We start from the raw sequence: 26,356 nt of genomic DNA, 5'->3' as shown, positions 1-26,356 counted from the left end.
TTAATACCATTCAGATCGTTTGATGAATAAATGCATTATTAAATAATAATGCATCGCAATGTCCGGTGTTCGGAAGAGGTTAAGCGTTACGTCAACGTACTGACTTTGACGTGAAAGAAACTAATTGTATGGACTGAATAGATAAAGGAAAGCAGCAGTTCTTACGTTACAAGAAGACCCCAGTGCGCATAGTTTTACGTCGATGCAGACTGACACGTCATTTTGAGTATCTCTTACGGAAGACGAACAGTTGTTTTACACCTTTATGTAATGTCAAATAGCTATGCATTACGGGTCGTTGGAATCGTTTAAACATTTGCTATTCCACAAGCGTTAAGATTATAGTACGAAATTTCAAAACCTCAGTGTGACCTTTAAACTTCTGTATTTGTTGATCTATAGAAATATTATTACTTGTTCCGGGTAGTCCAGATTCTTAATCCGCGTTGAATATTAAAAAATTCTCTAAACCGTAGCGTATAGTAACATTCTTGTGTCTTGTTTCTCAACGAACATTCCCATCATTTGTTCTGTTGAAGAACTTTCGATTATCAATGGTGCCAAGCCGAGACAATTTCAGACAAATAGACCAAAGAAATATTAAGAGCAGTGCGTTGTCGAGCTATTTTCACCGCAACACTTGGTTCGATTCTGCGGTCCAGAAGCGTGAAGCGTCTGTTCGTTTGGGATGTAAAAAGAGGCGATGGAAGAACAGGGCAGGGGAGGGGAGAGTAATTTCTCCGGTGGAATCTCGACGACGGAATTCGAGAATCACTTGCTAAGCGAGTCAACCGACATCGACACGAATACTTTAGGAGACGAGGGCTCCTCCGAGGCAGAGGCCGCGGAGAGAAGACTTCGTTCGTGAATGTAGGTCCTCGGGTCGCCACCTATAATGCGAACCTCCCACCTTGCGAGTCGTGCCACTATCGTACAGGTTCCTCCAACAACCGTGCCCCCCTGTCTCGTGGCCGAGTTCATTCAGTGCAACAGGTGGACCACCATGTTTGGAGACGTTCGACCGGATTCGGTTTGGCAACTCGCCGATGCTATATGCACGTAATGCTTCTAAGAACGCCACGAAGTATACAGGCAATTTTACTGAACATTTTATCAATATTACGATTGGCAAATGATTTTTAACACTTTTACTGTTGTAGAGGATCACCGGTCACTGCCATTAACAGAAAATATTATAATGAGATTGATATTACAGAATAAATAGTTTTTACTAGCATGAGTGACAAGATAATAATGTAAAGGAAAAAGCACATGATTGAATAATTAATGATTGTTGAAAATAAATTGACATTAAACGAAATAATCATCTAACGCACATTTTCATCTGCATAGTTTCTGTTTTATAAATTTCGACGTATAAGCAATCTTAAATTTTTAATTGAAGAAATTTGAGGAATTTCTAGGAGCAGTGTTTTCGTTAGGTTTAAAAATAATTTGAGAAGAGACGCTTAGTCTGTCATCATTCCGAAGTGGCGACTTTGTATAAATTTCGTTTCACCTCGAGGAAAAGTAAATCTAAATTTGCGCGGGATCCGTTAGTTTGGAAAGTAATTTTTAGCAGATACTTGGAGAATAGAGAGTGTAAGGTCTCCGCTGTCACTTCATTTATTCGGTAAATAAATTCTTTCGTTTGGAACTTTCTACTGAATTTGGTAGACATTTCTATTTACAGGCTCGTGATTAAAATTGATTTACTACCCTATCGATAGGCATCGCCAGTTAAAACGTTAACTACCATAAACCTCAGTCGTGAATGGGTAACAAGATTCTTAGTTCAGGCTCAAAACTGAAATTTTGTGATAATGCATTCGATGAACCAAATTTTAACAGAATGTATTACACATAAAGAAATTAGTTAAATAAAATCGCTGTTATCAAACGCGATTTTCAATCGTTTTATGAGATTTGAATGAATATCGTTTTTATGAGATTTGAATGAACACTAGTTTAAATATAATTAACGCTTAACATTTCATTCTTTTAACAGTATCTCGAACGATTTTTCTTCCAAAACGATTGTCGATTTTAATCAGATGTTTCTGTCGGTAAGTTAGACTTAACAACTAATTTTAGACTTAACTGGTGCGATTCAAGTGTATAATGACTTCTCTAGTTCAAGTTTACAGTTTATTGACTCGTAGATGAGAGATTGAAAGGAGTGGTGTATCCGACAATTAAGAAACGGATAGCTTGACAGGAAAATTAACGTAAATGTAACAGCTGCGTTTTGCGGCTGATGCCGATGTAACGGATGGGCATGCGATACAGTTGGAGAATGCCATTACAGGAATGATAAGTGACTCAAGAACGAGGTGAAAAGGGATGCAAACGGAGTGGCTTCAATCGTGTACCGTTGTATTTCATAAAATAGCTTTGCACATGAATATTTCATTGAATATCATGCAACGCAGTGCTACTTCATCGTTTAATAATAAAGGAAGTCTCTATGTTTGGTTCGAAACGCTTCTTGAGAGTACCTCAAATCATTCCAAACAAGGTGTCAAAGATCAACTTGCGCCTGTTTACCTTTTTCTTCGTGGACATTACTATGAGGGTCACCAATTAAATTTAATTGACTATGTAACATATCGTGGTAGGTTTGAAATGTGAAGTTCAAGACATAAGTAAATAGATGATTCCGATTTGAACTATATCCTTGAACTTCAGTTTTCCCGTTTACACTTTTAAAAACCTCGACGTTTCAATTAACTTCAGTTATTTTTATTTATTCACTTTTTCTCAAGAGATTTTAATTATATCTCTTATACGTGGCAACGCGTTTGCAAAGTTTCCTCCTTCTGTAGCATTCCTTAGAAAAACCGTAGTAAACCGGATGCTCTCCAAATTCCGGTAGCAAGTTCAAACCGCGTCGCAGGAATGTCGTGTTATTGGAAGCTACGCGTTTCCACCCCTAAAATCAGCATTCTCCAATCGCAGTGTCTCGTCTAGCGTCTCACCCCCGCGTCGAAAAAGGAATAAGACGCAATGGTAGCCAAGGCCGCATTGTCCGCAATAATTTCGCGCGAACACCGCGTGCAATTACAATGACAATAAAACAGCCTCCCCTGGAAAGAGCGGCGCGCCAGGCAAACGGTCCCGCTTTATCGCGAGAAGGAAGAAGCGGGAGACAGGACTAAGTGAGAAAACGAGGGTGGGAGGGGGGCATGGTGAAAAGAGGAGGAAAGACAGTCCCGGGCGAAGTGGGAGGGGAAAAGAGCGACAGAAGAGGGGCCTTACCGGCTCGCCTCTGGCCTCTCTCTCGATACACCTTTCTCCGGTTCCCAACACCCGGCGGCGGGCCTTGATTCCCCTTCAGTCCTCACCGGGACACAGACAAAGTTACGCACCCGGAGAAAGGTCAATCGGTCGGCTGCTCCGCTTGTCGAGTACCGGAGTTCTCGTTAACCGCTCCGTCTGGTGACCAGGTGGAAAATTCTTCATTGTTTCCGCGCCGCGACCCACGCCCCACCGAAACGTTCCAGTTCGCTCACTTTTCTTCGTCCGTGTCACCTTTTCCCTTTTTTTCCATCTTTCATTCGACCACCCCGTCGATATCGGTTCACGAAGTTCGCAACCATATTCCCTTTAGCGCTCGTTTCGCAGTCGTCGGTTCAGGATCCAAGATCGACAGAGGACCGACAATCGGGGACGCGTCGGGTTCTCTACGTTCGGGCAAGGTGGTTCCAAAGGTGTGCAGACACGAGTTCACGGTTCGCCTTCACGTTTTTTGGGTACTCATGTAACGGGCTACGCATCCGTCCGGGCCGCTTTACATGAGAGTGCACGTACCCTGGTAATATCGCGGCGCAGCTCCGTGCGACCAGGGAACAGATGGGTGAAGACATGTGGAGGCTCTGGTTCACGAAACTGCTGCTCCTCGCGGCTCTGCTGATCGCCGCGGCGCAAGGATCGCTCTCAGAGGGTGAGTTTTCGTCTAACGCACTTCCGGCAGTCTATTTCGCTTTTTCGAGACATATGGCGGATTTTTGTTCATATGTTGGAACCTCTTACGGGTTCGTATGGAGTGGATAGTAGTTAATTGATATTTGTAATCGTAATTTCTTCACGATTGGAGATCTCGAGATCCGTGACATCCGGGATTTCGGGCTCCGTAAATGTTTCAACGGTTGGATTGACTTCGAGTCGCAGTGTTTAGTGACGGGATAGTGGCCTTGGTGAATTGTGTGAAGTTTATTACAACAATGAGTCATTGGAAATGTACCCCTGCTTGTGCGAGGCGTATCACTTTGGACCATAGACGTGTTTCTAAAGGATATTTTTTAATTTACTTAATTTATGAATTACTGAATACTTTTGAAATAATCCGTGTTATAATATTTACAATGGAATAAAATATTTCCTGTCTTATTATGCTGTTAACCAAATTAATTTTAAGGTTACAAAGTTAAATTTATATTGCACAAGCTTATCTTACTCAAGAAGTCGGTTCTACATTCTTCATACATTCGGTGGTTAAAAAACAGGAAACAAGTGGCAGCAACGAACGTGTGAAATTTCATCATACCGTTCACGTTTGCATACACGAGTGTTCACCATGAAGAAATTACCCGCTTAGCAAGTTAAATAAGACTTCAATAGGGAACTGTAATTTTTGTTACATTACATCGAATATTGGGAAAGTTGAAAAATCACTAAAAAACAGGTTTGCGATGAATCGTATCGATTTCTGAATCCGTTCGAGAGAGGTTCGTGTCGGTTGAACCAAATCTCATTTCCCTAATCGCGATAAAGTTAAGGTCGAGTGTCGGTGTACACGCAGTGCGTTTGTTAGCGGCTGTCTCGCCGCGTTAACATCGTGCATCTTAATTGCAACAGGAAAACAGTTGCTCACACCGGACAATTCCTCCGGTGAGAGCTACACGAGTCGCTTTAAAAGTGGATGTCCTATTAATGGGAACCAACGGCGTTATCTCACCAGCGACGCGGAAGAACAGCTGTTACCGGAGGAATTATCCACGAAACCGCTTCGTACCTCTCACAATTAAACCGGCACGAAATGAAAAAGAAAAGATTGAAAACCGTTTCTTCCAATGTGGTCTGAATCGATCCGGCCAAAACCGAGTTTCCTGCACTCTTCCTGCATCGCGGATTGCACAACGTGTTCCGCGACAAGTCTTTCTTCCCTTCTCGTCGCGACGAATTAGAAAGTGTTTAACACAGCCACCGTCGTCGCCGGCCTGCAAGCCGGCTGCGTGCTTCGCTTTGAATATTTCCTCGACGTGGATTTCTGCGGAATGCCTGCGAAAATGTCATTAGCTTTTGAATATTATTGTTCTGCTTCATAGAGCAGATTTAAATATTTTATAATCAATGTTTATTTCGATACGAACGCTGTATCTTATTGTACAGATTTATATAATCCATATTATATAATAAAATACGTCAAAGCAGCCAAACGTATATTTCACATCTTTTTTATAATGTTTTGGTATAATATTTCTTGCTATATTATTTCTCTTCAATTTCTAAATTAATTTTACTAAATAACTTTTGGACTCCATTGGCGAACGGTACAGTTAATAAAACGTTTCAACGGTTATCAATTATTAATTCTCTGGGACTTTGTGTTTTAACGAGAAACTAAACGCACTGTAACAAGACTGAGCTCATGAAATCGTTTGTTTTTATTTTGCTCGAGTTTAGAAGAAGTATACATATCGCTCAGTATTAAGTTGAATTAGTGCGAGTAGAATGCGATGGAGGATTAGTGAATGGAACTAATTTTGAATCGTGCGTTACCCGGGTTCAATGGAATTAACGTTAATGGGCATGAATCCATTAAAAACCGTGATGCCGGAGGTGTTGTAAAGCAGCGTAACGGTGTGCGCGACGTTACAATACGTCGCGTAAAGTCTTGTGACCTAAATGATGCGGAAAATAAGTAGGAAGACAATGAGTCTGTAGCAACAATGTTTAGGATCAGGGTTTAATCTCGTAAATAAATAAAAGCTTCAAACACAAGTTACAAAAGCGTGTCGAAGTATTTTAGAAAACTAATTGAACGATCGTTCGTTGATAAGTGAGAAGCAACAATCCCATAAATGACTAAACCTGTACACAATAATTTAAAGAACTGAGATGAGAAAAAATGAAGACGAAAGAAGTTGTTGAATTATTAATATACAATCGATTAAATCCAGTTTGACATTAAGCAGTGCGATATATTTAATGATGACCGAAAATTTTCTTCCAAGCGAACACGTTAAAGCGTCAAGCGTGAATGAAAAAAGTGATGAAATATTAATGCAGCCTCGATAAAACCTTGATAAAATTACTTATAAACAGACAAAATACACAAAGAAGATATTGTGACACACGTTAAATGTTTTACAAATCTGTTCACACATTTCACACACCACTCACTAATTCGAAAAACTTTATTTCAATATTCTTGACTTCCTATTTCCGTGCTTCTCTGAAAGATCTCGTGAAAAGAATCCATTATTCTTTATGCTTAAGTTTAACCTGTAGATTTTTTAAAAAGTACCTTGGAAAAATGGTTCACTAGATAAGAAATTGTTCTGAAAGAAGAAAAAAGTTATACAATGGGATTAATGTTTAAAAATTTACTTGAAATAACGAAGCTTTCCGTTAAGATTAAATTTAGTGGATTTCTATTCGGTCCTTCTAATATAAAAAGTGAGGTTGAATGACTAATGAAGGCTCGAGTATTTACACACATCTGTGAACCGTTTCGCCTAATGTTCTAATATGTCAATCAACCGGCTGTAAGCGTAATCCTGCCATCGTGAACTAATTGCTTGCTCACTCTTATTGAATTTAAATCAATCGACCCGGCCGCTTCTGATTCCATTAATTATATCGTACCGCGAAAACGGGGCAGGAACAGTGAATGAAACCGATTTTCACGCGACCGACGCGCTTAATCCGCAGAAATTGGGACCTGCGAACCGCGCGCATTAGAAAATAATACCGATGCTTTGTGTGTTACAAACGGTATAACGGTCTGCTCGGCTTATACTGTTCAGCGGCGCGTGTTTTACTCCGGCATCCGCTTCTTCGATCCCTCGATTGGATTCTGTATCGGCGATCGACGTATTTCATTCGACTTCGTTCAGAATGGACCCGCTGCAGACGTACGTTAACGATGCACAGTAGGGCCCCGTGTAACGCGGTATTCCTGCTTCGCAAATTCAACATTGGAACTACCGCATCCGTTAAAATGGCGGGTCTCAGTTTTATTATTTCGCGATTATTGATATTTCTAAAGGGTTCAATATCAGAAATGATTCTATAAATAAATAGTTTCAGTTGTATAGTATAAAAATATATAAAGAAACCATGAAAATCTGTTGTTACAATTTTTATGTGGACTGCATGTTAATCATATTAATTGCTCAGTGGTTCTAGCGTTAACAGGTTCGCGGCTAACGTTTGTGTCATCAGCAATCTTCGTAATTACAATATTCTATTAGACGAAACAAATAGTCTTTAGAAAATGAAAATAAAACAATAAAGATAAATCTTGTTTGAAATTTTACGTTAAATTGTACGTTTATGTTATTATAAAATAAATTACATTTTATTTCCTGTCATATTAAACAGAATAATGATTGATATTAACTTTTAGTGCTCTTCTTTAGTGTGTATAACACGGAACATATCTTCACGTTGTAAGAAGTGCTACTGTAATTTATGAAATCTACAAAAACTTGCTCCTTCGAAATATCCGGTCATTTCATAAATTTTATTTTTCATACTTATTCCGTATGTATACTGGGTGGCCTTGGTCTTTCCTTCCAAACTGTATCAGTGTGCTGCAGAAGCGAAATTGAACAAAGACATGTTTCGTAACCAGGACTTCGTGAACAGTACTACACTTAAAATTAAAAAGGAGATCGAGGCTTATTGATTGAAGAATTTTTTGCATTTATCTTTATTACTACACAATTTTAACTCTTGTGAGTCACAAGTCTTCGTTAATGTAGTTTTGACATACTTCCATAAAAAATGTACGGGCTTGCCCATTTTATAAACAGAAGATGAAAGTTAAAATGTTAACCATTCGTACAGTTGCCAGCAAAACAGAATTTAATGTATTATCCTATCAACTTTGAGAATTAGAAAAATTTCAAGGTATTGCTTCATAATTAAACATTTCAATTTTGTTCTGTAATTATAGAAGAATAATAAGTAACCATAAATGCAACTGCAATTTTACTGATTTCAAACTTCAGTCTATAGTATACACGTACATTGTCTGTTATAGTTAGCATTGATCGTTAATAAGAATTTAATAATGTGGTAAACAATATTAAAAGTATAGAATATTTCAATACTTTCTCGTTCTGGTAGATATTAAAGTAAACCAATGGTTTCTATAGACTTGATCGTAAAATTGCCTGTACCGAAATAATTTCGGTTCTGAGCGGTTCTCCGAGACGCTTCGTTCCTCGGCATCATGCAAGTATCTTGAGCGCTCATGAATGTTTAATTTCGCGCTCGACTCGGCTAGATAGAACGAACACACCCTGTATCTTTATTAAATATGTATGTAACCATTCACCAGCACGAGCCGGCACGATAATCCCTTAATTAATTCCGCAGCGGAATCGCTTCGTACGATGACTTTGCGATGTCTGCGTGAAATTGCGCGCAGGATTAGAAAAACAAGCGACGACTACCTGGCCACAGCTGTAATTGAACGTATCGAAAACAAGATGGCGGTAATTAGCCTTCCTCGTTGCGTTTGTATATCACACTCATGTATTGTGTTTCCTGAAAACAGAGTTGATGACAATGCAAAATGCTCTGCGGGCAACCTTATGATGATCTCTTAATGCGACTCATAATTGTCAATGTCGATTTGTCACTTAATTTGTACCATTGTTCCTTGATGTCATTAAATTTTGAATGATTTAAGTCGCGATAAGAGAGTTTATCAAAAAGTGTTTATTGAAATTATGACGTCGAGTTGGTGGGAAAGTAATTACTGTTTTAATCGAGATAGAATTGTTCATTAAAGAAATTAAAGGAAAAGTAAGAAGCTCGTAAAACAGTGAAACTCAGTCATAGAAAATAGTAGATACCGTAGTAGTCATTAAATAAAATAATTACGGTATAATGAACTGATTCAGGCATCCACAAAGTCGACATTACTTTCTTACCAATCGAGTGGTTCGTGTGGAAAATTTCAATTAGACGTGGAAGAGTAAATAATATTTTTAAAAGATTTATATTTAGTATTTTGTATATTTGAATTTGACATCTTTTTTTCTTAGAACTCGCTTGTTCTGTATTGCGAAGAAATAGACAGGGAAGTTCATGTTGCTCTTATTCACTGGGCTGTATCAGTGAGAACCGGATATCAAAAGAAAAATAATTGTTATGTAAGCGGGAACATTCACGCTTCGAATGTGCTTTGTCTTATGGACGCAGCCTTCTGGTGAATATATATAACAAAAGACTTGGCGGTTTGTTATTCACCATGAAGGAACGACCATTTTCTTCGTGACATCTTCCTCTAGTAAAAGTGGCAAGTATTAGTCAGACATGGACTATTTATTTATACCTTCAGTCCATTTAAGTGAAATGATCATGTGACTATCAGACAAATTGCATAAGAATATTATCTACATAATCTTATATCGTCATCTTCTTAATTTAAATGTAAATTAATAAAACTTCATCATTTCCTAGATGTCACGTTTTTCACAACTAAGAAATTATTCAATAATTCTAGATGTTATCCTGACGAGATGTTCCACCAATAAATTATCTAACGTTTATTTCTCATAAGTTTACAAGTTTCACGAAAATCATATGAATATAGATTAGTAAGCTGGAAATACCAAATACTGCCACTACAAACACCTATACAGACACAAAAACGGTCAACATCTTGAATGATAAAAGCACCAATTAATTTCCCAGCTTTCCCTTGTATTTAAACCTTCCAGTTATATTACAGTACAAAAGTAAACACACAAAAACTCCATACTTTTACACATAAAACAAGCTCAAACTCTCAAACAAGTATACACATACTTTCCCTTGCACTTCCAAGATCAATGAACATTAAATAATTCCCCCAGACTCCTTTACACAAAAGAAAAGCAACTCTCGCGCAAAGTTTTCTACAGCAAGATCTAATAAATTCCAACACCCTCGTAGACAATTAACATGAACAGCGTGTTGACTTTCATTATTTCATGCTTTCTTCTCTTTTCTTTCACGTCAGAACTTTTGTTCAAAGACATTCCTCATCGTTTCAACGAATAGTGCCACCGCGTGCGTCGTATCTCGTTCATCATCCGAAAGAAATATCCCGTGGGGGATCGTTCTTGGCTGGACGGTGTCCAGTGGGGGTAGACTTTCCGGGAATATTCGCGTGCTCGCGACAGCGAAGAAGCGTCGAACGGTGCCGCTGCGAAAACAAACTGCGGCCGCGATAAGATCGCCGTTACCGCCGCGGCGTTTCGCAACCTGCGTCGCGGTCCGTTTGCGGTATCCGCGGCGCTCGCGCGTCCGCAAGGGCCGATAGGATCGTATATTACATATTAACGAGCCGTAGACGACTCTTTCACCGAGAAGACGAACGAGCTGGCCTCTCGAGTCGGCTATCCTCGCGGGCCCGGCGATCTTTCCTCTTTCGCCGCAGTGAATGGAACACGGAGGTAATGTCCGCAAGGCCAACCACCGCCAATAAAAACCACGCGGATAATGCAACGAACCGCCTCTGTTCGCCGCGCGGAACCTCCTTCTCCCCCTCGGATCGCGCCGAGATCCTGTGATCCTCGCTAGGATTATTCGAAACGATCGAACTTCAGCTTCGCGATTCAACCGTTGACTCCTTTTTTCTGCTTCCTTGCGGTAGATCGCCTCGGAAGTCTGTTCGTAGAAGCGAACGAAGGAATTTATCGTTGCAAGAATCTGTTTCTCTTTTTAGTCTTTGAACTTGAGGCTTTGAATTTGGCATTTTTATTCTGGAACCTTGAATGTAACTCCTTGACCTGTAATTTTTTATGAATGATCGATTTAGGTACTTTGTTATTAGTAGTTTATTGGAAATATGAGAATATTCTAGTATACGTTAACGTGTGCTTTAAGGTGTAATCGTTGAAAATAGAGGAATAGTATGTAATTGGTATTCGAAGAAATTGAAGAATATTTATGTTTGTTAGATTCTATTTGAAATCTTCGCCACGAGTCTGACGCGATATTGTAGGGCAAGGGATTAATGAGACACAAGTGTATATTGTTTTAAATGTGCTTAGTATCTATGTACCTTAGGAGATACGAAAGTTCAAGTTTGTATGAAGTAGTTTCGGGATTTTTAGGGTTCGAATGAACAATTTTGAGTGACTTCAACGCTTCTGTTTTGATGGATTTTTGTATGTAAATTTCTGTACATGAAATTGGCTGTTGCAGACTATACTGTGAGAAATTGACTATACTGTGAAGAATTTTTTGTCTTTGATAGAAAATGATAGGGAACAACAACAAAAAGCCACCGCGCTGGCACAAAATCGTTCGACTGCATCGGACTCAATGCAGTTGTTTCACAATTAGTGATTGTGTTGAGAGAAGTATCTGAGAATGGTAAATGGTTCGCACAACGGCCATTTTTGTCATTACAGCTGTCTGAAAGTCAGTTTCGAAAATCTTGCCTAAATTGAAAAATATTTTTCCCCTAGATATTTGAACGTGGGAGGAATAAGATGCCAAGTTCGCAGTGATTATTCAAATTGCCGGACTGAAACTAATAGGGCTGCATTGTTTTCACTAAAATTGTCAGGAACATGAAAAAACTTGATCCGCAGGCTTTGATACCGCGCGTAATTTTCACGACAAGCACATTCACTTTTATGCTAGTCGCTGTCACTGCGACGACTTATTATTAATGAAATAGAGAGAAAAATTTATAATGCAGAAACAAAACAATTAAGAGGAAATATTGCATCGTTTATAGATTTTTCATTATCGTTCTTCAGCTTAAATTATGCGCACAAAAATTTGGTGAATTAGAATCACGATTAACGAAAAACATAGCAAGAAACGTACTGTTTTACCGGTTATGGGAAACCATAAACTCCTCCGTAGAATATTTCAAAGGGAAAGCTTTCAATTGATGAAGCACCAATTAATGTAAGTGGAAATCTCGGTCGCTGTAAGAAAACTAATCCTCCGTTTCGTTACCTTACCTGACATTGGGAAATCTGTGGAAAGTGAACTGAAAATCGAATTTCCATTTATACTTTCTGATACTCGACGCCTTTAGGATCGTCACAGATAAAAGGAAGACGCGTTAATATTCAATTCTACTCTACGCGAACAACAAAATAAAACGAGTCACGTTTATCTTTATCATTTACTTTAATTGCATCGTTTCTCCATATTGGTCGAGAATTTTCAACTGAGTTTGAGAAATCTCAGTATTACTTATTTCTTTTCAAATGTAAATTAAATATTACTTTTCTATCATCAATCGTTAATCATTAGAGTAACGCAGACATGCAATAACCATCAACACTTCTTTCCCTAAGAAATTACTAAGGATAAAGTAGCTGTACCGATCATAGTTAACACTAAAACTACCACACGAATCAAAATGACCCATTCCTGATATCTTCTTTCTGCAATTATTAAAAAGACAACAACTGTTTCATTGAGAAATCATTAAAGAAATTGATTCAACGCCATCCAAACTGAATTCTAAATCAATTAAAATCTCGACGGCAGCACTCTTGGAGTTTCCATAGAATTTCAAAAAGTCAATTCAACTGCTCGGTAATTGTAGTATTAAGAAATGAAGGCAAGGGATTAATACAGACGATAAAAGGGTACTCGTTTCAACATCACCGCGCGTTTCAACAGCGACTCCTTTAGAACCAGCCGGCGAAAAAAGAAAATGAAACGCGGCGAAAGAGGCTTCCCGTTTCCACGAACGAAAAAGGGAACAGCACTGTTACAGCAACTGTATCCCAACGCTTTTTCCCGTCCTTTGTCTGCCCGTTTGGCACATTTCCCCTGCCCCCACCCCGGTGGCCCGTGGAACTTTCTCCATCCGATGGAAAAAAGCAAACGCCAAGATGCCACCGAACCCGCGAGAAACGCGGTTTCTGTTCAGCTTTGCGCAATTCTTCGTCACGCCATCTAAGGGAGGAATTCCTTTTTCGACCGCCATTTTATTCGGCCGCGTGCCGTAACGCCGGATCGACGCGGTTCACCGTATTTATATACCTACATACACGTCTTCGCGGGAACGTTTCGCGGTCTAATCAAACGGCGACCGAGAATGCGCCGATTTACACGTTTCTCAGGAACGCCGGCGCGACGCGTTACGTTAACTCCGTATTTTCGTGTCGCTGGTTAATTAACGACTTCGGGCTCTAGCGGGAAATCGTTCGTTTCCGCTGGATATTTGCCACATGCGCTGGACACACGTAGGAAACGCGAAGCGAGGTAGAACCACCTCGAAGGATTGACTTGTTAGCGAGGAAGACCTGTTATTTCGTCGTCTATATTCGACGGTTTGTTTCTTTTCAACGTTAGATCTGCCAGGCAGAACGAAATGATTGGTACTAAACATGCCAGTATCGGTCAAATCGATTTTCAAATTTAGTTAAAAATTCTGCGTTTTCGTTCTTTCACTTACCTTTATATGAATCTTTGTATGGTTCGATTAATCAATTTTTCAATGTTTGTCTTTCCTTTCGTTTGTGTTTCCAAAAACACAATTGAAAACACATTGAATAAATCTAGATTTGTATTTTACGTAGAATTGTATACTGAATTTCTGTATACTGTTAGAACTAGATATAATATGTATTGGTGTACGTGGATTTATACATATAACTGCATCGTATTACTGGCATTCCATGAAAATACTATGTGCTCCTGTTTTATGAGAAACAGAACGTTAAAAGGTTTTTATTAACTTTTAATTGAGCTAATACCTCAAGGATAACGATCGAAAAGTGATCTGGTTAATAGGTTAATAACTGGAGTATGTAGTATATTTGTGTGATGTAATGTGTACTTATTGGACTTGCAAAACAGGAAGTAATGAAATAATGCTTCTACGGTAAACTTTTTATTTGTACCTATGTTTTATAAAGTTTCTCGTACTCTTCGTGATTAAAATTTCAAATTTGATCTTCGTCTGAAATAGACTCAAAGCGCAATAAGTTATTCTTACGTCTGTTTAATCACGTTTCTACATGCGAGTGGATTGGTCACAGGCTGGCGGAGCGACATTTTCGTGACATTTGCGTCAGAGGTACCGATTGCCTACGTAAAAGGACACCAGTGCTGAAATGTATCACACAAACCGATGCATGAAAGTAGTTAACGTGGCCGCGCGATTTTATCCGGAAAAGAAGCAGATATTTTTACCCGCGAATTTTTCGAATAACAGGAATTTCTGTGACGTTTCAAAAGAGAAATCGTTACTTTCGTCGAGAAAGAAAGTTCTCCGTTGGTGATATGATGCGCAAGACGTTTCTTTAGGTGTTTCGCCAAATGAAATTGGAAATTTGTAAGGGTTCTCGGTGGAAAAGTCCGACTAATTGAAAGTAAAGAGACACGTTGTAAATATCTTGCAGCGGATCAAAGTGAAACCACAATGAAATATCACGTAGCCTCGTTTTCTCCGAATGATCATGATGCTGGCCTATACAGGATCTCGGCAGGAGCCAATTAAAGACCACAATGCGCTTTCTGCTATTTGTACTCATTCGATTCTTTTTAGTAAAATATTGTCCGCGAGTCGATGATAGGTTCCTCGTTTTATGAACATCGATTCCTATTACCATTCGTTGGAACTTTGGTTACCTCTACAATGTACGGGATTTTCGCAGTGGATTTAATCTCGCTGGATATCAGTTTTCAATGGGACATCTTGGAATCAAGAAACCGAGTTTAAGAGCTGGTAGAAGCGATAAGGAATTCTAATACGACTGGCTTTCAGAGATTATACCTAACAACCTAGTGGAAACCTAAGAATCTTGAATCTTGACGTATCAAAAATGTTAAAAGTTCAGCGGTTGATGATCAAGAATTTCAAAGATTCGGAAAATTGAAGTCCCTTAGAAATTCGAACTTTCGAGTCCTCGAAAGTTGTAAAAATATAAACGATACAGAAGGTTTTTGTATTTTAATATCCACACATTCTCGGAGATTCCTTTTTTCTTAAATTCCAACATTTCAACAGCTAAATACATTTAATATTACAAAGCTTCTGAAATTTCAAAATTTATGATATCAGCAACACAAACGTTTTGAAATCCAAAGTTTCAAGGTTTCCTAACGTATTTGGAAACCTTTGAATCCCAGATCATTTGCGGTTTTGTCAGAGTGGCTTAAAATTCTGAACGCCTGCACTTTCGTTTTACAGTGATATTTAAATGCGTACGAAGTACTTATAGCTAGTGAAGTAACAGTGAGACAGATTTCAAACGTGATCAAGGACGACTCGAGAATTCGAAAGGGACGCGTCGCGTCGGGTCACGGTTATCGCGAACCAACGTCCTTACACTGTCCACTGCACCGGTTCGATGACGTTAATCTATTTTTCCCACTCCTTTAGCTGTGTTATTCCGTTAGTAACCTTTGTGGGTATTTTCAGATACCATACGCTGATTGCTTTGAAAGTGCTGCAAGAAAGTTGAAACACATACAAATAAAATACGTTTGCTTTAAATATTCGCGTTCATTACTCTCATTAGAGAGTGCTTCGACTGAAACAAGGAAGTTCATACACATTTACATTTGTTCTAAACGAATTTCTTAAAACTATAAACGAACGAAATTCAGTTTTAATGCATTTATATTGGAAATAACGCGCAATCTCCTAATTGTACGTAAAAAAAACATTACAGTTTTAATTTCACACCTTCCTTTATAATCATCGTACATTCCTTTAAATTTTTATAAAATTATTGAAATTTCACGTTATCCCACAGTTTTTACCATAAGTATAAACGTACGAAAACCTGTATTCTGCTTGTGATCACGGAAATACGTCTCAAAATTGACTAGAAATTTTATCTAGAAGAAGACTACAAAATTCGAAATAGAAATTCTGATTCGATTTTATTATGAATTATGATTTTCAGCAGTTTCACGTTAGTTATCAACAAACTGGCGGATTTTACGTGGAAATGTGAAAAGATCAGATAAACGAGAAATTGTCAAGGTTATCAAAGTAGACCGGGGATATGTACCGAGTGGCTCAAGTATTTGCGTATGAGAGAGAGACGGGCGAGATAGTAAAACTGACGTTCCTGGAAAAAATGTGCCACGCTGGGATTCAATTCATGAAAGTGGACACGTGGATATCACTCTCCCGACGTCCGAGTGCTCCGGGCGATGAAAGTTTGCATTCCCTCGTATCGAGTCCTCGAACCAGGTCCTAATTTCACGAGCGTGAACTCATCCGTGAGCTCGAGCAAGAAAAATACGCTTCGACCGTTTCCCCTCTATCACTCTCCCCTTTTCTTCCTCGTGACGACTTCCAATTTTTTGAGAAGCCTTCTCTCGATCTCAAACAATTTTACTTTCTTATTTCACGGCATAATACACCTTTACTCCGAAAACCACGATATGATATAGATACATGCCGATCATCGAAACAACTGAAGCTTTATCTTTAATTAACGCTGAAACTACCGGGCAGTTCAAATTGATCTACTGCAGAATTTGTATTTTGCAAGCACTTAAATTATCAAGGAATTTCTGTGATAGATTTTCAATTCGGTTTGTATTGAACAGATACGAGATTAAGACACTCTTTGGATCTTGACAAACGTGTTGCTCTGATTTTTATAAGCAAGTGGAAATAAGTTACTTTAATTGCTCGTTGGTTTTACTGTTAATTGTAAAAAATTGTTTGAAATGAACAAACAACAACACTGGAATGTACTTTATTTATGAAGTAGTAAACTATAACATCTTGACATGATTTCTTATTTTTATTAATTAAGTGGGTGAAAAGCTTGTATTCTCTGTAAAAGGTTGAGCGGAATTCAAAAGAAAATACAAATTTCGTTCAAATTGAGAACAGTCGGTGTTACTTGTTTTTTTTAATGATCGCGGTTTACCCACGAGTTCCGTATAAATCTCCCAGTGCGTGCGTAACTAGTCATTATGATTAATTACAATGTAATCAACGGTACAGGTTTGGTCTTGATTACTCTGTTTTTTACCAATTAAACATAAACAAATGAATGTTCAGCATATATTCATTCCTTTCTGGGTCATTAGCACTGCCGCGCTTCCGCGTTCGACACCGCAGTGCCATACATGAATTTTCCACACTTTCGTTGCTCGTGTTCCCGTCGGTATCGCGATGCAATTTCTCATGAATGTAATTTGCGACATTTTTTTTTATCGACAATGATTTGCAGAAGTTTTATACTTCTATTCCATTTGTTTTCATTATTATTGCAAATGAATTGAAGTATAACACCAACAATCTAAGATTCGTTTACACACCAGAAGTGTCTCTGTCAGACAAAAATGTCTTAAATTATTTGTTAGTGTATCTGCAGATTAATATCACAACTATTCCTGTGTGCAGCTTGAATGTGTTAAAATCTCTAATTATTAAACATTTAAAAAAAGGAATGTAATTCTCAAACATTTCCTAAAATTAACTATTTAACCCATTCGCTGCCTCGTAGTTCGCGTTATAAGTTTGGACTACCTGTTTCTTTCCGCTAACGACAATTTTGGGAAAAAGAATAATAATAAATAATAATTAATTACTTATAATAAACGAAGAAATAATTTTGTTTTCTTTGAAATCAATTTTGAAAAGTTCTTAATCCCTCAGGTAGCTAACGGGTTAACTTGACAATATTTTCTAATCGCATATCGATAAGTAAGTTAAAAGTATAATGAACATTAGACAATTGCTACCTCAGGGACTACTTCACGATTGCAATCTTCTGGTCCCGTTGAGTGTTGCGATCGTCTAATGTGCACTGTACTCGATGCAAACTAATATGTAGATGGCCACTAGGTGAGCAAGAAGCCACCTGGTCCGCAATTTGTTAATGATTACGAGATCGTAGGAACAGTCGGTGGAATTTCTTGATGACAGATCGGACACGATGGTTCTTAACGGGTCAGTCGTTACGTGTCTAGCATTCTAAGCCTAAACAAAAGGCAAACGACGCGCCGGTTGCAACGTAATAAGCCGCCCCCGGGGCGGCCGTGCCGTCAATCGGGCTCCTCAGATTGGTTTCATTCGTCTCGATCATCGACCTAGATTTTTGCATAATCTTATGCAACTGTGTTAACAAAAGGCTTCGCTAACGGGCCGTTACGTGACGGCACTGGCATACCTCGCTTCCTCGTTTCCGAATGATCCGTTTGCAAGAGTCGGACAGTCCTCGTTAGAGTCACGAATTCAAGTTCACGGCGGTGCCTATTCGAAGTGATTTTTGAATCAGCGTAATGGACGACGAATAGAATTTCGTTTTGTTTCACTTCTTTTTCGTTTATTCATTATTTGTAACTTGTGAATTCCATCGTGTGCTACTTGATTCTATGTTTTGTTTAATTTTTTGTTTATTTATACGTATTTACGTTCATGGATTTGATTTGTCATTCGTTCATTCGTTAAATGAATTGAATGGTTTAATAGTTTACCTATTTGGTACTTGTGAACTCATCATCGCACGAAAGTATTTACCTATCACGCGGCGAAGTTATCGTGCGTTGATGTCCTTACCATGCATTGAAATCACTGACCTGCCCTTGTATTACTGGTAGACTAGATTATCTTGTACTCTCGGATGGAAGAAAAATTGATTTTCTCGACTGAAATATTTCTTGGGGAAAATAAAGAATTAATCATATTTCTTTATTAACACAGTGTAACAAATAATATCATAACTAATATAATGCAGAAATTTGACAAGTTATTGCACAAAATATTATAGATCGTTAAGAATTCTTTTCATTCTATATTCTACTTTCCATAGCTACCAAGCTATTTAATTTACATTTCAGATTTTGATAAGAGTAACAATCTTCTCTGAAATTTAAACAACGACAAAATCTTTAATACGAATTGCAATTGTGAAGTCTAATTTATTTGACAAGAATAGATACGTGGTTCCTTTATAAAATCATCATTTCTACATTCATACATATTATCAGAGGAAAACATCTCTAACAAGACTGCGAATGGTCGATCCAAGTTGTAACATCGTCTAATGATAATTTTTGAATTTCGTATCAAAACGATAAGATTCTTTATACTACTACTGCTACTCTTATAAAAAATAATACTTAAAGCTGAAACTAATGCATAATTTTAATGTAATAAACAATTTTTAATCGAATAGAGACTCAACCACACTTCACCGGAATGTAACGTCCGAAACATTAATATATTCCCCTTGTTCCGCGGTCCGACTGATTTACTCTCAGACCTGTCGCTCTACGCGACAAAACTAGTTTGCGTAAAAAGTCCTCCGGTAAGCTAGAAACCTATTTACGTGTTTTGCCTGTGCGCCTGTCTCGGTGGCCTCAAAGATTGTCGACTCGTCGTGAATTCTGATTTTCCGCCAGCGCTTTGACAGTTACGACCTCAAAAACCTTCAGCCACGTTCCCGTCCCGATCCTATCAGGCCCCGTGCGCGTTCGCGTTACGTTACAGTTTTCCTGTACACACTAATGAATATTTCCGCCGCGATTCTCTCTTGTTTCTTTCGTCCTCTTTCCTAAGAGAGTTATTTACCTCGTTCGAGCGGCAATAAATGCAATGAGATTACGAAGGAGCACGAGATACTCGCGGTCGGCGGAGAATCCATTAACTTCAGCTCGGTTCTCATTGAACACTTGATGTACGGAGTTACGTTTCCACGCGTCAACGGGAGCACCTCATCCAACACGCTGATGATTAGGTGACTTTCCGGAACGGTTCACAGGAAACGATCTATGGCTGTAGAAGTTCAGACATCTTCAGGCACATTATTGCGTTATCGAGATAAGGAAAGTGTTTTTTAGATAGAAAAATACATTTATCGTAGAAACAAGGATACCACTTTTATTATTACAGTTCCGGGAGAAAAGACTCAAAGGAAAAGTGTTGAAATTTCGTTAAAACCCTCCAAATGTATTTTGTTGATTTCTTAAGCTTCGAGTTACAAATAAAATCATATTCCTAATACATTAACACATTAAATTATATAAAAAATCATGAGAATTCGATTTATTTACGCAAATTATAACTTCATTGAAACGACGAATGGCGAGTAGAGGCCATGATTGTATTAATTTGAAACGATTAAATCGAGGCGTATGTCATCGGATTATGAGTAACATTTACCCAAGTTACGAATAAAACGAAACATAAAATTCGCATGGCAGTCGACGCGTTAATGACGCAAGGAATAATAACCAAGCGCCTGCGCAAGGTTGTCCGATTGAAAAATGTTAGAGGAAAGAGAGAGAAAGCAATAAAATGGCGACTGCGTATACGGGTCGAAGTTTCCCCGACGAGGTGGTGGAGAAAGTATACGCATAAGAAAGAAATTCAAGCGATTCGCGGGAATGTTTGTGACGCAGGAATGTTCGAGTTCCTTTAATTGAATTTCACAACCACCGGTTAGATAACAACGATCAATTTCCGATGCCGGGCAGTCTTGGGAACACGGGGGAAACTCGACCCCGCGTTACAGTTGGTCGACCTTTAATTTCGTATCGGAGGAGATTCGAATCGTGAAGATGACTCTCCCTCTTTCTCCTTCTTTCTCTCTCGAGGACCAAGAAATGGGAGCTGAACTTTCTCCGGGAGAAGAAACCGAATCCCTTTTGCCGTCGCCGATCCGTCAAACGATAAAACTTTTGGCCGAGCAATTATTCGAAAGCTGTGACTTCGCATTAGAAATGCAATTACGATTATTGTAACGAAGGTACTGTATTTTGTTTATTGATAAAAGACATTTTGAGCATTTATAAAAGACTATATCTGAAATCGATATATCAAGTTGATGTGTTTATGTATATGTGTTTTCGAATAAATTTTTTATTATCTAGGAATATGAGACTTAAAACATTTATCACGTAGTCTTTCTTTTTGTTCTGCTACTATGAAGATTCATTGTTCATATATTTAGTTTAATTTGTAGATTCTTTGATATTTTTCGTCGAAAATAACACAGAAGTCTATTTCTCATGAAACTTTGTATTTCACCAATAAATTAAACGAGTTCTATAAACTCTTCTCTATATAGAATGCTTTTGTTACTATTTTAACACTAGAACAACTAAGCGTTTAACACGATTAATACGTAATTCTTATAAAAATAGTAACAATAGATATTCTTCTTCTATACTTAACACTTTTACCCCTTTGTACTCGGAAAATTTTCATTAGAAAGATTTTAATATTTTCCGATGAGATACAGACGATACTTTTTGAAACTCGAAGAGAAATCACACGTACATTGAGGAACGAAGTTATTTTATTTCAGTATCTCAGATATTGATGCATTATACAAAGTTTAATATCAAATATCAGATTTTATAGTTTCACTATATGAAAATATCAACAATTGTGAAATTAGGAAACTGAAATCCGTCATTTTGACGGGTGCGGTTGTTCTAGTGTTAAAGAAGCTCACACACGTTCCTTCTCAAACTTCGAACAGACGTCCTTTTGTTTAAGGACACTCTGTACAAAACAAAAGGAAATGTTTATTTTACCTCGATCGACGGCGTTCTAAATTTATCCGTGATCGAGCGCGCCGCTCGTTATGGTGGTCGAGGAAAGGATGCCTATGAACGAGGCATAACGGGTGTACGAAACGCGGGAACCGGGACGATCGCGTTGCCACCAAAATGGCGGACGATAACTCAGACTTCGTTGACCTTCGCGGAGGTTCCGAATTCTACGTCCCTAGATTTTTTCAGACGAGAAAGAATGTAATAATACGCGATGATCTTTTCGCTGGTGAATTTTATCGTGGCTTTAAAGCGCGAACAACTAGTAGCTCGAGACCAGTTTTCGGAAATTCTTCGTGGGATTTCATTCCCCGTGAGTTCGGCTGGTTCTGCGGCTATTTTTGGCGTTCTAATCGTTTTATATTCGACGGCGGAACGAACAGGAGAGAATAAAACCGACGAAATCCCCATAAATTCACTGGCCAACGAGACAACGTCATGGTCTTTTTCGTGGAGAACCGTTTCGTTTTTAATACCGTTGCGTGATTTTCGAATTCCTTCTCGTTCGATCTTTCCCAAGGAGTAACTGTTGCCTGGTCAATTTTAATGCCAATATAATTCCAATTATATCTAAATAGATGTTTTTCGAAGTTAAGAAATTACGGTAGTTGAATGAACAGCACGTTTGATCGGCGGATATACCAGTTCGGTTGAAATCGTGGTTATGATAATGTAGTCGGTCGAACATATCTAACTTACTATTTCTTAGGATAAAAGTTTGTTGTTTAAAGCGTGCTTTCGGTGTACCGTTACGAGTTCGTACACTATATAATATACATACGTTTTCATATGTACACCGGTCGGTATTTTAGAAATGTCTTAAAACGAGCCCAAACAAAATCAGAACGTTCCGAGCGAGACAGCTAACGTAGCTCGTAAACTAAAAGTTACATTTTCCTTGATATTGTATTGATTCTAATTACGATAATAAATTTTTATCATACCGCTGCAATGCGGAAGAACTCATAAACCGTATCCCTCTATGGAGCCTTAACCACTTGCCTTATGATTTCCAAAATTTACATAAAAATATGAATACTCTTTGATTCATACTTTATTTTCAAAAGAAAGGTAACTAACTCAGCAATAATACAAAGAGAATAAAACCAGCGAAAGCACTTAGATTATTATCCCGAATTAACTCGAGTTAACCCGTAACCCTATGATTGATTTCTTAACTGCGATCGACACAGTTGCTTCATCGTTAATAATTGATTAAAAAATCAAATAATTCCAATGTTTATTCTATGTTTATTCCATAGGCTACTGATCGACAATAGAAAAACAATATTTAATTTATATTTAAACGAAATAAATAACACTTTTCGTCGTCACGAGTCTGACACGATATTCCAGACCAAGCATAGGTCGACAAACTTTTAATACAAGATAAAATTTCGAGTACACTCGGGATGAAGAGGCGATCCGTTAAGATCTCTAAATTTGGTATTACCGTGTATAGTTTCAATCGATACCCGTCATCTTCCTGTTATTCCGCCACGCAACAGATGATCACACGCAACCTACGCCTCCGCGTCATCGGCCTGATGCTGCATGGAAAGGAGGAAGATTGCAACCTTCGGTGTAGACTACATGGAACAATTCGCGAGATCTTCCCTCCCGCCGCGTAATACCGTTGCTCCTGGCCTATCGTTAGTTTGACGATCCGCTGAAACAGTCGAGCCAGCAACCCGGCGTCCTTCGTCCTAGGACACCGCAGTCTTCGTCGTCGTCATCGGTGTCGTTTACCGTTGGTTCCTGTACTATCGCCATCCACCGCATTCAATAAACTTCCTTCTTCACCTTCCCAAGGTGTTTCCACCTTTTTCGTATTATAATAATCGAGGATGACGCGATTGGTCGCGCCGGAGGGGATAATCGACGAACAGTGGGCCGATGATGCCTAATCGAGGCTTCGTCCTCCTTTTCCATTCCGCGTAAACTATCCGTGAAGTTTCGTATCATGAGGTGTATCCTTGTTATTGGCAATGAAGGAGTTATTAAATAAAGATTATTCTTAATTAATGAATTCATTAAGCGATCGATTGATTCGCCGATAACAGGGAACTCGTAATTTATGTAATACAATTGCATAGGGTAAACGATTGTTGATCGATTTGGAAATACAGTAATTTAATAGTAATTGTTTGAAAATGATATTGTGTAATGTTAGTCTTATGGTAAATGATTGTTGATGAATTTGTAAATATAGTAATTTACTGATTATTATTTGGAAGTGATATTAGATTGTATTTGTGTTTGATTTTTATTAAATTGACCTGTGCCTTGGTGTCGATTTGAGTTGGAAATGGATTTTTTTGGAAACAATAGTGTAAGGAAGCTTCACTTTCTTCTTCATCGGAGAAAATTACTCCGTTGACTTATTGCATGCCTACATGTCATAGACAGTATTAAATCATGCGTCTCTTGAGTCCCTTCAGCGCTTGCCTCACCAACTTACGCATCTTTGATGATTGAATACGGAAGACATTGCTAAGTCCTCGTGAATGTCAACGGAATTCTTACGTAACGGGAAAGTGAGACAAACGATCGCTAACTGCAGCCAACTCGTAAGGATAAGTTAATTTGTAATTTTAATCAATGTCCTTACATACCTGCGATTGGACATTAACAGCGTTAGAAACTTGTCGAATATTCATACCATGATGCAACGGTGAACTAATCGACTCGTACTTTTCCAAGTTCATTCTTCCATTTTTAACACTATATTTCCGGATTGCACATTAGTTTCTCACAAACCTTCACTTTTTATCTCTCATCGAACGTGAAGTTCCATTTTACTAACACGTTTACACGAGAATTTTGAACTTGTGTAGCAATACATATTCCTTCATAACAAAGGCAAATGCTATTCGAAATAATTATTAATGACTTGGAATCACAGTACACGTGTTACACTATCATCTAGCTGTTTGTCAGTTAATCAGTTTTCTTATTGTAATTGTATTTGAACAATTTTGAAGCTCCGGTCACCGGTGACCACCGTGGTAGTCAACGTGTTAACGAGGTTCGTGAAAAATAATTTCCCCATTGAAAATTGAGGTACCCATTTGAATCGCGTGCATTCATTTATAACAGATCGACGATACACAGCGAACATTGTAACTTAAGTAGCAGATTCGCCAACGTGGTTCTCTTCTATCGCTGAAAAATTCTAACGGTATGCTCGGAATTTTCACGGTACAGCGAAGAAACCCCTATTTGCCCGCATTCTCTTCCACTGCGGACAAGCCATTATTATCCGCTCCCGGTTTCGTTTTGTTTCGACCGACCGCGGCTGTCCACGTTGCTCCGCGTTAACGCAAACACCGCGGCGGCCGCGAAGCATCCGAGATTTCTATCCGCTCGGACGATCAGCTTATCCGCGCAGCTCCGCCGCGTGTCCGTTTCGTTTCACTGATTTCCACATGTCTCGGATTGTGCCGATCAAATTTATAATCTACGTACGTACGGATCGAATTCCGGATCGCGGACATCTTCGGGAATTGAACGAGGAATCGTAAAAAGTCATTTACGATTTCTGCGGTACATGAAACTTGAAAAATCGATAGTTCTGTTTGTTCTAGATTCTTAGCGAAGTAGCGTCGCGAACATGACACAGATGGCTCCCATTTTTCGACTGACCCGTTGTCTTATAGTGACTTGTCAGGAGAAAGGAGATTTCGAATAGAATTCGACAAGCGTAAATAATAAATTTTATTGAATTCAAATTAAATATTGGGTTTGCGTAAATATTACTCACTTTTGTTCAATTGAAATTGAACATTGTCTTTGTTATTCATCATTATATTGTAGAGGAAACGTGGATATAGAATATGCCTACAGTTTCTCTTTTCTTTTTAATGTATTATTAATAACAAAGTAGTTGTATCGATCATGTTGGGAGAAATTTAGGTTTTGTTAATGTTGAAGAAAGACTGCGCATAGCACGTAAGCATTAATTTTTTGCTACAGCCGCGATGGAATAGTGGATCACGTCGTATCATTAATTAATCACTTTCTAAATCCCAATCTCCTGCTTTTATTAACTGCATTGCTTCCTTCGCAAGACAATTAAATTCGCAGTTAAATATACCGTAGCAAAGAGATAAGAAATTTCACGGTATTCGAATAGACCAGACACTGCGCCCACCGCGTTAAATTCGTTTTAGAGTGGAGGTGTTAAGAGCACCGTTAGTTTCGAGATTCCTAGACAGCGAATATGTATGCAAATACAAGATTCTCGTGGACAAATTTACGACAGCTGTAATGGAACAAAAATTCGTTCGTTGTATTTGTTTTTTCCACCGTGGAATCTTCCATCAGACGATGGAAGATGTTATAATAGAATAGTACCATCAAGTTGCAATATAAATGCATAAGAGTCACAATTTAATGTCTATATATACTTCTGTAATGTAAAGTGTCGCTCCGAAACATGTTAACCCTTTTTTTGATGCTTCTAAATTCTTCTCCTATCACAGATGTTGCAAAGTAACGCACTGCTATTTGATGCGTCGATAATCATATTATTAAATAAAATGATAGTATACTACTTTTTGTACTTAAATACTATACAGACTACCTCTGTCTCTAAGAAACAGAATATTAA

General features: G+C 38.4%; 1 protein-coding gene across 1 annotated transcript in view; it reads left to right on the top strand.

The window, feature by feature from the left end:
• Positions 1-3,833: 3,833 nt before the first annotated feature.
• LOC143174904 (uncharacterized) overlaps positions 3,834-26,356 on the top strand; it is a 98,577-nt gene continuing 76,054 nt past the window's right edge. The window contains exon 1 of the mRNA XM_076370682.1: positions 3,834-3,943. Within this exon, the coding sequence (XP_076226797.1) occupies positions 3,853-3,943 (91 nt within the window). The 5' untranslated portion in view covers positions 3,834-3,852. The remainder of the gene's footprint in view (positions 3,944-26,356) is intronic.

This window comes from Nomia melanderi, chromosome 9 (assembly GCF_051020985.1).
Source record: "Nomia melanderi isolate GNS246 chromosome 9, iyNomMela1, whole genome shotgun sequence".
NCBI classification, from domain to species: domain Eukaryota; kingdom Metazoa; phylum Arthropoda; class Insecta; order Hymenoptera; family Halictidae; genus Nomia; species Nomia melanderi.
Note: the sequence above shows the minus strand (reverse complement) of the source record. Positions and strands in the feature narration are given on the sequence as shown.